A 14,605-nucleotide genomic window follows, 5' to 3' on the forward strand; every position below is an offset into this window, starting at 1 on the left:
AGGTGGCCTACACAAAACCACAACAGAGCACCCACAGCAGTGCAGAACACCAGCAGCATTGTGAGTGACTACATACTGCACCCAACTGCAACTGCAAGAGAGAAGAGTTCATCTTTGTTGGACCAATTCTAAATGAAAACCACTCATTGAAGTATACTTTCCCCCTCCCACCACCCCACCCCTCCCTGAAAGTTAACCCTTGGCTGCCCTCCCTCACCCCTCCAGTATTAGCTATTTGGCTACCGTTACATTCACTGTAGTGCTTTGACAGCTAATGGGCAGCGTGTTCCCATGTACAGGTCCCCCTTTCAGCAGGTCTGTACTGGAGCTTCCATAACGCTCAGCAAAGCAAGCTGAGGGTTTTAAAGTCTCAGTGCCATCGTGAAACTGGAGCGTTCCTTGTGTAATGCCAACAAGTTTGCACTTTGCTGTTTTGTTAGGGGACTGCGTGAAAGCGAAGCTCTGAGGTAAGTCAGCCCCTTTTTCTCCCAAAGGTACCACACGAGCCAGCTTTTTGGCCATATTTTCTCTAGGATACCTGTAGGAGCTAGAAACCTCTTGGGCCTGTCTTGTCTCAGTCTGCAGAGGTAAATTGGATGGTCTGACCATGTGTCTAGGTGTCTGAAGCATTAAATTACTGGCCCCAGTATCCTGAGGCATCCTGTCCGGAGTCTCCCTGGCATTGTTCCATCCCAGGGACACGTAAGGGGAATTCACTTCTGACTGCTCAGATGTATTCCAGTTGCTTTCGACAACAGCAGCCCTTGCAGTCGGAGTACAGCTCCACGGTTTCTCTCCCCCTGAAGAAAGCTCGGCTTTGTACTCTACATGCTGCAACCCTGGCCAGGTAAGGACCCCATCAGCTTCTCCTCCTTCGGAAGGAGACAGCTGAATGCTATCCTTGCTTCTGCTCAGCCTGGGGACAGAGTCCTTTTTGCCACTGTCCCATTTAGACAAGAGCTGACAAGGCTTAAGGCCATTCTTGGAGAGAGGCATATCTGCAAGCTCCAACTCCAAGCTCTCCGTGTCAAGTGACCTGCTCCTTCTGTTGATGGAGAGTGGTGCTGGCATGGAGGGGCTCAAGCCGTGCAGGTGCAGGTGACGGGGAAGGCTGCCAACACCCCAGTTACAGCTCTGGAAAGAGTCTTGGGGATACCCCGGGAACATTCGTTCATCACATTCGGCAAAGGACTCCTTTTGCACGTAGCTGTCATCAAAGGCCTCAAAGGATGCAGCAATGTCCTCGTCGGCATTCATCTCCAGATGCTGCTCACATTCTCCTTCACCTTCCTGCTCCACATCCACTATGTCAAAAGTGACCATGGTTGGAAGGACAGAAAGGTTCTGAGTGAAGGAAGAACCTGAATCAGAGCTACCCAGGCTTTCAGAGAGGCTGGAGAAGAGAGTGCCGCTGCTAGTGAACTCAACCAGCGCTTGAGAGAAGTTAACAGCATGCTCGGGTTCACATTCACTTTCTGTCTGGGGTTCCCTGAGGCAGTTTTCCACTCTGCTGCGGTGTTCATTTTGAAAACAGCTATCAGGGTCATGTGTTCTGTAGCTGGGATAGGTCACGGTCACAGTTTTGGCTGGGACTAAGCTGCTTAGTCCCCCAAACACTGCATGATCCAAATCAGAATCAAACACAGAGTTGTTTTTCATGAGCTGAATAAGGCAACTTCCTTGGGCTTTTTGGCCATTGTAATACTTTTCTGGACACAGTGTCCCTTGAAAGTCCCTCCACTCAGGATTTTCCAGTCTCGACACTGAAATCCCAGCATCTACACTTCTGCTCAAAACTGGAGAAGCAACTTGCTCGCTACCAAGGCAACTCTGATTTTTGCCAATTAATTTGGCTGCTCTAGTATTACATTCAATGTATTGCTTGTCTCTGGGACATTTCTCTTTGCTGGGGGCATCCAGACGTTTTGCAGCTGGTTCCCTCTGAAGCTCCCAATACAGCAGCTGTTTCTGAATAGCAGCCAGCCTCTCTTCCTCAGTCTCCATCACTCCGCTGCTCTGCCCCATCATCTGAATAAGGTTCTTCTCGGCAGGGACAGCAAAGTCTAAGAAGCGGCTGAAGATCTCTGGATGAGATGCTTTGCTCTCAAATAAGGATTCGTCCCCGAGAGAGGGGCTCATCAGGGTGTCATCGGGCTCATAAAACTCATAAAGTGCATCACCGCTGTAACTGTCTCTTGGGAGACGGTCCTTCTTGATTTCCCCAAGTTCATCCTCTGGCCCTGGTGTGGTAGAGTCATAATAACCCTCATCGCTATTGGGGGCAGATTCTTGCTGGTCACTGGGCGGTGTTAAGAGCTCTACATCATCCATCACACCTCCAGCGTACAGATGGGCCGCCTCCTCACGTAAGCCGCAAGTCTCCAGCTTGCTATTCACTCCCTGCAGCTTGGGACTGTTTATGGGCTGAGGCAGCTTGGTTTCATAGCGGCTGTCCGCCTCGGTGGTGCCCTCCCACAGCTGCTGGAGGTACTCTTCTATCTCCTCTGGCGTGGCCATCTCCTCCCCTCCTCCCTGGTAAGTGACAAGGCATGAGCTTCGCTTGGCAGCGTCTCTACTGCGCTCCACGGAGATCGTGCTCTCAGCAATACTGTCGATGTCTGGCTCAGCAATTATGTCTCCACACCCAGTGAGGGAATCAAAACTTTTAAGGGAAGTAACATCTCCAAAGATCAAGCTGAGCTGGTCTCCGGAGTGTACTGAAGGGGGGTCGTTGTCTGGGTAGTCAGGATGGTGTGAGTCTGGGAGACCACCGTAGGGTGAGCTGGCACAGACAATAGTCTCTGCATCCAATTTCACATCTAGAATATCGTCTTTGCCCACAGGCACCATTGCTGCATCTCCTTCCGAGCTACTTTGAGCAGCCATGAGCCAGTCGGTGTTTTCTCCAAGGTTGGTCGTTGTGCTCAGTGAGCAGTTACCATCCAAGCTCCCCGTGCATGGTGCAGGGAGAGGGGTGCCTCTTGGACTCTCCTCCTCAGAGGCTCGCTGGGTTTCAGCCCCCGCCTCTCGAGTTTTCTTGGCTTGCTTTCCATCCCCACAATCAGCAGCCCACTCCGCTTTCTCAGACTCGGCAGTTTTGTTCTTTCTGTGGCGCCGGATGCTGTTGAAAAGCCCCTTCAGCCCTTTCTTGGGTCTAGGGAAGGACAATGATTTGTCTCCATTGGGCTTTTTCTCAAAGCCCTCGGCACTCCCCAGGGGAGAGCTCTCCTGCCTGCCAAACTCAAATTTGACGCTGGCGTCTGTTGCCAAGTGAGCGCTCTGAGAGCTTGGCAGCGGGCGAGGATGCGAGTCCATCCCTCCATTCAAGGGGCTCTCCAACCGCAACCTCCCTTTCCCATCCTCATACGCAACGTCGCTGATCCCATCGTGCGTCTTACTTTTACTGAGACCCTTTTTGGAGGCTCCCTTCCCTTGGCCTTTATTTTTTCCTCCAAAGAAGCTTGGCAGGGTGCATATGCTCCTCTTCCCCCCAAAGAGCTTGAAGGCAGTTTTCTTCAGCTTGCCAGGGGGTGCCTGCTCCACAGCCACAACAGAAACATCGCTCCATTCAGGCAGCCGGTCACCTGCTCTGCTCTCCTCCTGCTTCCGGTCTCCTCCCTCAACTTGCCTGCAGATGACAGATGGAGAGCTGGTTCCAACGGCCTCCTCTGCACAGCACGTTTCCATGGCAGCTGTTACAGCCACGTATATTTAGCTGGAAATAAAGATTTTGGTAGCAGAGTCTTCTTCAGGACGTGTGGACCAAAGCATCATGATTGATCTAAAGGGACGAAAGAAAGAAGAGAGACATGAGAAACCATTAATGCTTGGCTTGGAATCACTTGAGTGGGTGAAACAAGGCAAAGAGGTCGGGCACATTCATGACCACAGTTGGAACACTAGCTAGCGAGACCTCTATAACGCACTCTGTAGGTTAGTTCTTTTTATCGTCTCTCCTCTCAATAGTGACTGGGGTTTGAACTTAATGCTGGTTGCCAGATTGCTAGTTTGTTAAGCCTCCATTTTATCCTCAAGGCAGAAGTACCACTTCCTCAATATAAACACTTCCCATATGGAGAGACAGATTTGCTTTCTCTGGCTCACTGTGGTTGTCTGAGAGCATGTGTGCTGTTGCCACATCTCCACAGAGTACTGGACTAAGACCCACCAAACTCACTGCACTGACTTTAGTCACCACCAACTTTCCAGTATTAGTTAGCCCCCATGATCTCAGCGCCTTTCTGCTTCTCCAAAACAATTCTCCAAAATATTCCCTATCAACATTTTGCGCTTAACACTTAAATACAACCAATTCAAAGCACAAGCACTAAACTGACAGTGTTTCTCTGAATAAAGAGAGTGATTTTTATTTGCACTAGATTTCACTTGTCTTTAAACATCTTTCAGGAGAGTTCAGTACAAACCTCCCTGATCAGATCATCTCAGAAACACCAGAGATAGAGGCTTTAATCTGATGCTGGCTCGATGAGAACAAAATAAAATTGTTTCTTTTTGGCGTTGGGACAGGGATGGAGGGGGTGGGGGAAGAGAGAATAAATCCAGTGAAAATTGATATGCACTGCTGGGCTTTTATGCCTGCAGCTTAGATTTTTCTGGTCTGAGGCCAGTAAAGCTTCCCCCTCACCCCGAATTTAAACAAAGATCCTGGGGGGGGGGGGAAACCACCCAAATCATGGGCCTCCTAACACCCACGACTTGAGGGCAAATCCTGATGACGAAGGATTTTACTTGAATCTCTGGGGGACCTGGCAGTCACCGGAGGAGCAAGAAAGCAGCATTTTTATTGGCTTCTATTATTAATAAAAGCCTTGGCGTTCGCCCTGCTCACTAAAATTAATGGCTAAGAAGCGGATGGGGCAGGTTGTAATTATATTAAAGTTACTATAGGTTACTAGAACATTACAAAACAGAGTGATACGCAGGTAGCAATTTGAAAACTGACTTCATCCTCCCCTCCCCCCTACAGACTGTTGCGCTGCAGTGACAGCATGTATGGTAGCTAAGCATGCACACAGAATGAAAGCAAAGGAGGGCACTTTGCCACACCAGAACTGGCTCTGCACTGTACAACTTGTGAGTTTAGTACAGTATTAGAGCTTAGACTGGGAATTAGGAGCTATTTCTAGCTCTGCTGTTGATTTGCTGTGTGGTCTCAGACAAGTCAACCACTCTGTTCCTCAATTTCACCCCTCTGAGAAGCAGGGGGGGGAAATACTGACCTGCCTCACTAATTTCACTGATGTGTATAATGGCCTTAGAGGTCCCTGCTACAGAAGCATTCACTTGACACATACACAGTATACCCACCCCAAATTCCATTGTAGGAGTTCCCTTGTTGCTTGGCAAACGTACTTAAGTCATTGGTAAATTTGATTAAACAACGTTATTGGGATGCATGATATTATGCTTTGGCCATCCCTCCTGTTAACGCCAACCATGCTAGGGAGTGTGCATTTACCCAAGGCAGGAAGGAGAAGGGAGGAATGAAACTTAGGGTATTCCTACACTGGCAGAGTTACATCGCCACTCAGAGAGCACTGAAGGGAAACCGCTGTTGTGTGTTCACACTGTTAGCTGCCTGCGCAATAGCGTGTTCACTTGCAGTGGTATTCAGAGCAGTGCACTCTGGGCAGCTATCCCACAGAGAATCTCTTCCGCCGCTAAGAGTTGTGGGAAGGTGGAGGGGGTTGCATGGCACCTGCATCCTGTCCCAATGTTCCATGATGCATTGCTTCACATCCCAGCAATCCCCTTCCATCTGCATTTGGCGCCATCTTTCAACAGTTTGTGTACTGCACGCTCTGCCTCTTCAGTCTGCAGGAACGGATCCCGCACTATTGACCAATATGCCGCTCACTCTTACTAAACACGTCATGAATGGAAGTGGAGTTATTCCTTAAACCACAAGGGCAGGAAGAGTGCGACATTGATCTCGCCACACGTAGTAGCTATGACACAAGATTTCTTGGGGCATTCACGGAAGTGCTGACCACAGTGGAACTCTGCTTTTGGGCTTGGGAAACAAGCACTGAGTGGTGGGATCACATTGTGATGTACGTCTGGGATGACGAGCAGTGGCTGCAGAACTTTCGGATGAGGAAAGTCACATTCATGGGACTATGTGATGAGCTCACCCCAGTCCTGCGGTGCAAGGACATGAGAATGAGAGCTGCCCTGTGGCTGGAGAAGCGCGTGGCGATTGCACTGTGGAAGCTGGCTACTCCAGACTGCTACCGATCAGTCGCTAACCAGTTCTGAGTGGGAAAGTCGACCATTGGACTCATGTTGACAGAAGCGTGCAGAGCCATTAGTCGCATCCTGCTTCGAAAGACCGTGACTCTGGGCAACGTGAGTGACTTTGTGGATGGCTTTGTACAAATGGGCTTCCCTAACTGCGGAGGGGCAACAGATGGCACGAATATTCCAATTCTGGCACCAGACCACCTAGCCACCAAGTACATCAATCAGAAGGGGTATTTCTCAATGGTTCTCCAGGATCACCATGGATGTTTCACGGACATTGACACAGGCTGGTCCGGAAAGGTGCACGACGCACTCATCTTTCGCAACACTGGCCTGTTCAGGAAGCTGCAAGCAGGGACTTTCTTCCTGGACCAGAAGATCACTGTAGGGGAAGTTGAAATGCCCATTGTGATCCTTGGTGATCCTGCCTACCCCTTATGAAGCCATACACCGGGCACCTTGACAGCAGCAAGGAGCGGTTCAACAACAGGCTGAGCAAGTGCAGAATGACTGTTGAGTGTGCTTTTGGCCATTTAAAGGCCCGCTGGTGCTGCCTATATGGGAGGCTGGACCTAGCTGATGACAATATTCCTATGCTTATAGACACATGCTGTACGCTCCATAATATTTGTGAAGGGAAGAGTGTGAAATCTTCACTCAGGGCTGGACCGCTGAGGCTCAGCACCTGGAGACTGAATTTGAACAGCCAGAGACCAGGGCTATTAGAGGGGCACAGCGCGGGGCCATAAGGATCAGGGATGCCTTGAGGTAGCAATTTGAAGCTGAAAGCCACTAATATTTGTTGCCATGCTTAGGAGTGCAGTGCTTGTAATGCTAGGAGGCGATTGTGATTGGTGCAGACAATGCACTATGATTCCGTTTGCTTTCAATTAATGGAATAAAGACTGCTTTAAAACCAAAACAATTATTTTATTAAAAAAAACAACAACCAGAGGAGAGACAAACAAAAATAAAAAACACATCAGCACTGTGGGGAATGGGGGAAGGGAGGGTCCCAAGAGGAGGTGGGGTCCCGGGACAGTTAAAGATTTGTGTATGTCCAGGTATCATATGCAACTTTGTCCTTTGGAGTACAGTGCAGCAGGTACTGTACTTCAGGAGGGCTAAACTGCAGAGGGACGGTTGTTGAGTGCAGTGGGTACTGGGAGTCCGCAGGGCTGGACTGTGACGGGGCAGGAGTGGAATGCAGAGGGTACAGACTGAAGCCAGGAGGGTGATAAGAGTGTGTTGGCGGCGTCTGGGGGGTGCATGGGAAAGAGTTTTGCGACAGCGGCCGCAGGGGAGGGCAGGTGCGGAACTGCTCGGTTTACAGTGCTAGTAGCGTCTGGAGCGTGTCCGCTTGAAATTCCATAATGTTTAAGAGCTGCTCCGTGGCTTCATTCTGGCGTGCTGCGTTCTCTTTTCGGTCCCTCTTCTCGCTGTCCTGTCACTCCTTCAATTCTTTTTTTTTTGGCCACGGAGAGCATCGTGACTTCACGCAGAAAGTCCTCTTTAGTTCTTCGTGGCTGCTTTCTAGTTGTGCACAGCCGTTCAGCCGGCAATAACAAAGAGGGAGGCTGGGCTCCCCAGGCCATATCTGTGAAGCCAAAATGCAACATTTTACAGAAGCAGTATTGTTTGCAACACAGAGACCACTGATTCAGTGATTTAAAACACCGCCACTAGTCACATACCTGGTCACTAACTGACTGACTCCAGGCAAGCACACAGGAGCCACAAGACCCCCAAAATAGTGAGTAACCACGAGGGCAGGGGAAATCAGTGTCCCAGGACCGTACTGTACACTGGGCACGTGGCTCTTGGGGAGACCCAGCACTGTAGGGGGAGGGGCTTATAATCATTACTGTCCCCACATTTTCCATAGGCTGTGTTCATTATGGAAGATATCCCGCTGCTGAGGGTGAGCAGGGAATCAAGGGAGGGTCTTCTCTAAGACTCCCAAAGAACCTGCAGCAGCAGATTGCCCAGTATCTCCCTGAGAGTTTCGTGGAGATCTCTGAGATAGATTCCCATGAAGTGAGGGAGTCAATCAACAGCCTGGTCCGCCGCTCAGACTAGGCAGGTGGTGGTACGCATCAGACAGACACAAGCCTGCTTTCTGCAACCCTCCTGCCCCCAACAACTTGCTTCAGCAATTCCCAAAATCAAAGCCTCTTACCATGGGCCTCCTCTTCTGTTTGCACTTCGTCAAGATCCAACAGCTGTGACTGGCTAGCCTCCTCCGGGGTACAGAAGAGCTCCTGGCTGCATGCATCTCTGACCTCCGAGTTGTCCTCTGCCTCTGGGTCTCCCTCCCCCTCTTCGTCCAAGATTGCCTCCTCCTTGCTCGATCCACTCTCGATGAGTATGTGAGCCACCGAAGTATCCACAGTGGCCTTTGCAGTAGAGGTGGGGTCGCCACCTAGTATTGCATACAGCTCTTTGTAGAACCGGCAGCTCGTGGGCACTGCACCGGAGCAGCGATTTGCCTCCTGCGCCTTGTGGTAGGCATTCTGCAGCTCCTTCACTTTTACCCTGCACTGCAGTGTGTCCCGGTCATGGCCCCTTTCTATTATGCATCATGAAATCTGTCCGTAGGTATTATAACTCCTACAGCTGGAGCACAGCTGAGACTGGACAGCCTCCTCTCCCCAAACGCTGCTGAGGTTCAGCAGCTCAGCATTGCTCCATGTGGGGGGTCGCCTGGTGCGTGGAGCAGGCATGGTCACCTGGAAAGATGTGCTGAGACCACTGCACGAATCACCGAGCAAACAGGAAGGGGACTTTCAAAATTCACCTGAGGACAGGGCAGTAGTGTTCAAACCGATGACCAGAGAGGCAAGAACAGGCATTGTGGGACACCTCCTGGAGGCCAATCACAGCACTGTAATCAACCAGGGTATCTACACTGGCACCGCGGCGCTGTAGCCCCGGTGCAGAAAGCTGTACGCCTCTTATCGGGGTGGTTTTTTTACAGCACTGCAATTGTGCAGTTTCTGTGCACTAACTGGCTTGGCAGTGTGTACACCTTGGGAGTTACAATGCAGAAAGCTGCTTTACTGCGCAGAAACTTGCCAATGTAGACAAGGCCTCAGAGAGACTTTCCAAAGGTTGCACCTTGTCAGAACATGCTGCTTCCTCCCACGCACGCTCCCAAATCCCCATCACACCGAGGTGGTTGCTTTGCAATTACTTTAGCAGTTCTCCTAACTACAGCAGGAGATAGACACTACAGGAAGTTTTGTTCCTAGCTAAGGCAACCATGGGACATGGGCAGTCTACAAGAAATTCTCTCTCTAGCGGTCTGGGGGAGAAACACATATATAAAGCACAATCAATGCCTAGTTTGAAGGCTCTGCTCTAAAGGTGGCAAATGATCAAGGCAACAGGGCTATGCCTTGCACTGTATAGCTTCTATAGGAAAGGGCCCTGCTCAGTTTCCGCTCTCGTTAACAGTTAGAGATGGGTCAACACTGGATCTCAAATCCCAACCCATTTGATTTTCAGTTAGCGAAGCCACCTCTACAATTCTGATGCCAGGTCAGTTCCAAAGCATGAAGGGACCTATTTTCCACATCAGGTGGGGATGCAGTTGAAATCTCATGAAAGCCATTTACAAGATTATACACCATCTAATCTCAATCCAGACATCAACTTAACCTTACATAGGTTGTAAACCTAATCTGGATATGGATGCTTGAATGCCTTGGCAGCCCATTGCTACTAAAAGAGTGTCCACCTAAACCAGTTTTGATAATGATTTTATCAGAAGTTTCACGATTCTTAGACCTGGTCTACCCTTCATAAACTGTCTTGAGTCAACATAGCTGTGGAAGTGTCTTCACTTAAATTTGGCTCCTGTCCTCTCTATGCTGATTTAGTAACACCCGCTCCCCGAGTGGCGTAGAGTCACGGATGATGTAATTAGGTCAGTGCAATGTCAGTGCAGACACTGCTTACTGGCCTTCAGGAGCCATCCCAAAATCCCCCCAGACAGACAATACAATTGATACAAGCGCTGCTGGTGAGAACACACGCCGCTGACACAAGGAGCCAAGTGTGCGCACACACAAGCGATTTAATAACTATGGTGGCTGTATACCAACATAAATTAAATCGATATAATTTTGTCCTGTCGACATGGCCTTTGTGTTTTTCTTAAAGCCCCGGTCCCTGGAATCTGCCATTATGTGCGAATCTCAGCTTTCACTTAAAATATAAATAAAGAGAGAGATCGTAGACCTCATGGTTGTTAAAAAAAAATCTTGAAAGATGACCTGAGTGACCCCTTATGGCTCAAAAGGCAAATAAAAAGCACTCTTTTTTTTTTTTTTAAAAGGAAAAAAAAAATCTCATTATTAAGCCAATCCCATGATTACTTTTGGTTCGGTCTCTTGTTTTTTGACCACTGGGGCCTAAAAAGATGCGTTTCCAACTTGCATTTAGTTAACTTGGGTTAAGTAAAATCATCCTCCTCGTGAAGACAAGGCAGTTTGTAGTTTTCACACAGATTAGCAGGCCAAGGTAAATCCCAGCCTCCCCTAGAGCAGGCTGAGTTAAAGATGAGCTCCATCTTCACTAGGAATTTTCTTCATGTTGAGGCTAACTCGACTGAAGAACACACTTTTTTTTGCCCGCTACTGAAGATGCATCACTGGGGTCGGCAATACTGTTAGCACAAAGTGCTGGTCCCGCAGCAGGGAGATGCCTGTTGTTGCAAACGGCATAGTAATAGAACAACAGTGGGGAAAAAAATTTTTAAAAAGCACTTCCACTGCAAAAATGTACTACAAAAAAAAAAAAAAAACAGGAAAAAAATTTATTTTAAAGCTCACCCTGGCTCAAAATCAGCACTGATAACAATGTATACCCACTCTGTAACCACAGGACTAAACCAGAAATATGGTTGCCAGGGGCAAAAAAAAGTATCCGTAAGGAAAGAGAACAAGGTTAGAAGCCATGATGGGATGAGACTGCATCTCAGCTACATTAGGCTTTTTTGGGGGGCCTAGATTTTGTCTGTCCTAGAATAATACACACCACCTATTACTAACATAGTGCTTTTCATCAGTAGATCTCAAAGCACTTCACAATCTTTAATGTATGTAACCTCAGAACACCCCTTGAGGTAGGGAAGCATTATTATCCCCATTTTACATATGGGGAACTGAGACACAGCAAGGCTAAGGGACTTGCCCAAAGTCTCCCCATGTCCTAGGCCAGAACCCTAGCCATTCTTCCTGCTCTCAGTAGGATAAACTCAGTCAGCCACCAGCATTTTAAATAGGTCATCATGCTCCACCAGTATACAATTATACAACCCAGTGGTTAGGACATCAGCAGCTAGCTGCAGCACTGTCTACAGTAGCAATACCACATTGCTACTACTGGGGAAGCTGAACTGATGGCAACAGTGTATGAGATGGTTTAAAAAAAAATGATAGCTCCTAGTCTACATCATTATACACAGCAGGTTTACATATCACAATGGGAGAACATCCAAATCCTGTCTGCAGTAAATGGTGGGTACTAATTTTCCAAGGTTTTTTCCTGTACAGACACACCCAGAATCTCCAAACAAGATCAGGGCCCCAGTGGGCAAGACTATAGTCAGAGACAGGCCCTAACCCACAGTGCTTAAAAACTAAAAACAGATACGATGCCGCAGCATGGAGATGTATTCCAAGACTTGTGTTAGAGAATCACGTACCTGCACAACTGACAACTTCCCAGTACTACAGCAACTTTCTTTCTTTGTCTATATAGATAGGGGAAAACAGTGTTCACATTGCATGCAGCCTGGCCTCGATTTCGGCTGTGAGACAGATTTTTCTGATCATGCTGGCAAGAAGAGAAAGATATTATACAGACGCTCCTAACTACAGCAGAGAATCTTGCTAGTCAGTGGATCTTTCTACAGAGTTACACACCTTCATCTAAGTATGGTGGCAAAATGCAAATGACTTTTGCCCAAATCGTTTGCAGAGGATCATGTTGGCCCCTTAATATTTTGACAAAAAAGTTTAAAGAAAATCCACTGTTGACTCTGTTAGCTTTTAAACCCCATGGCTAACAAAAAAACTCCCCCATTCTGCATTCTACAGACTTGGGAAAATATCACCTCTGGATTTAGGGACATTTTCTTCCATTAATAGCCATGTGTGTAATCACTTTGTTGAGTCCCTCTGCTTCACGTGGCCTAACACCTCTTATAGTAAACAGGCTGCTAGCTTTTCATTGTGTTGCATCAGAGATTATTTTCAGTCAATCAAAGAAAACTAATCAGTGCATGCACATGGTATTTATTCCAGACTGCCACAGTTTGTTTTACCCTGTGCTATTTCTCTGCAAACAAGTTAAACTGGAGGCTAAATGCAGTCATTCTATGCAGTAGATAGTATACAGAGCTTTATGTTGTCAGGGACAGATCCTGCATTCCCACTGTACTTGGGACTTGCACTGAAACCAATGGGAGCTTAGGATAAGCTAGGATTCACAATCACACCACGACCAATTAATTCTCACAGCTGCCAGCCAGCAGAGTACCATCACTCCCACATTACAAAGGGGAGGTGGTGAATTAAGAGACTTGCCGAAAGCCACAGATGGAGGGATTTGGTAACAGAGTCAGGAATTGAACACAGGAGATCCGGAGAGTACAGATCTGGGAGCCAGGAACACATCTACTGCTAGTGCTCAAGCAGTTCTGTTTAAAACAAAAATCTATATAATTAGGGTTAAAAGAAAATAAACACACCCAGTGACATATCTCCTACTTCGCCATTATTTTTTAAATACAAGCTTCCACATGGCTTTAAAACTTTACAAAGTCTAAGAACTACCCTACGGTTCATGTCAAATATTTAAAACAGAACCCAGCACTTTCAGGCACTTATTGTGCTGGGCATCCTAGGCAACATTTGGGTTTTACTTGAATGCAAGAATGAAATTCCTATTTTTTTTCTATTCCCTGGGGAGGAGCTGGGTGTTTCCTTAGTGGGAACACTGAGGAAATAAAACCCACAATGTAAGGCAGTTAGCAGCAGAGAACTCATGCAAAACTTCCAAGAGAGATTGCAAGCAATGTGCTATCAGATTATCTGTTATCATCAGAGGCATTGTTTCACTCAAGATGTAGTTTCACACAGCAGTAGTTTCTCTTTGCAAGCAGCTTAGCAAAGGTAAGGGTATGTCTACACTACGGGATTAATCCGAATTTAGATAATTCGAATTTGGGAAACAGGTTGTATAAATTCGATTGTGCGCGGCCACACTAAGCACATTAATTCGGTTTTTAACCACATTAATTCGGTGGTGTGCGGCCACACTACCCCATTAATTTAAACACAGTAATTCGGTGGTGTGCGGCCACACTAACCCTAATTCGAATTAACAAAATCGATTTAGGCGCTACTCCGCTCGTCGAGGTGGAGTACAGAAATCGATTTTAAGTGCCCTTTAATTCGAATTAACTGGCTCTGTAGTGTGGACGGGTGAAGGGTTAATTCGGATTAACGCAGCTAAATCCGAATTAAAGTCGTAGTGTAGACCAGGCCTTAGTCAACAGTTGAGACAATATTTATAGCTATGAATAGGAACCAACAATGTCTGGAATGTAACAAATATAACAGCACCAGATAGCCCAGTGGTAATTCTACTACAGCCTTGTCTACACCACTTTAACTATATATACTGTATAGTTAAAGAGGTACAAATCCCCTCCTGTACAGAGAAATAAACTGTACCAGAATAAGCACAGTTATACCGATATTATTGCGTCCACGCTAAAGATTCTACTCGTATAACTGTTAGTTCAAAAAAAAAAAATCCACACACACTCTCACAGTTTAACTATTTTGGTTAGGGGGCTATGTATAGACGAGGACTTATACTGCTAAAATAAATCTCCCCAGTCCCTATGCGTAATATGTAGGGCCCTACCAAATTCATGGTCCATTTCGATCAATTTCATGGTCATAGGATTTTTTAAATTGTAAATTTCACAATTTCAGCTATTTAAATCTGAAATTTCATTGTGTTGTAATAGCAAGGGTCCTGAGTCAATATTCCCTCTAATTTTTTCCATCCATGTGCGAAATGAATTTGTTATGTGCACCATATCGAGGTAATGTGCGGATGGATGTGTGCCACCAGTAGAAACCAAAAACCTAGATATAATATATATTTTTTAAAAGTTACCATAGGGATAATTACTCCAGTCAGGACAGGTTAGGCATTTTAGAACTCACTACTCAAAGAATTAAATTTAAGTGTAAGAGAAAAATAAAAATTATGAAATGCATAGACCAGTCTAAAAACCTAAAATAACACACTTTGAAAG

General features: G+C 47.0%; 1 protein-coding gene across 1 annotated transcript in view; it reads right to left on the reverse strand.

Moving 5' to 3' along the window:
• Positions 1–231: 231 nt before the first annotated feature.
• AMER1 (APC membrane recruitment protein 1) overlaps positions 232–14,605 on the reverse strand; it is a 17,813-nt gene continuing 3,439 nt past the window's right edge. Inside the window, exon 2 of the mRNA XM_024209277.1 lies at positions 232–3,781. Within this exon, the coding sequence (XP_024065045.1) occupies positions 232–3,687 (3,456 nt within the window). The 5' untranslated portion in view covers positions 3,688–3,781. The remainder of the gene's footprint in view (positions 3,782–14,605) is intronic.

The sequence above is a fragment of the Terrapene carolina genome, unplaced genomic scaffold (assembly GCF_002925995.2).
Source record: "Terrapene carolina triunguis isolate 2854851 unplaced genomic scaffold, T_m_triunguis-2.0 Scaffold131, whole genome shotgun sequence".
Lineage (NCBI taxonomy): Eukaryota > Metazoa > Chordata > Testudines > Emydidae > Terrapene > Terrapene triunguis.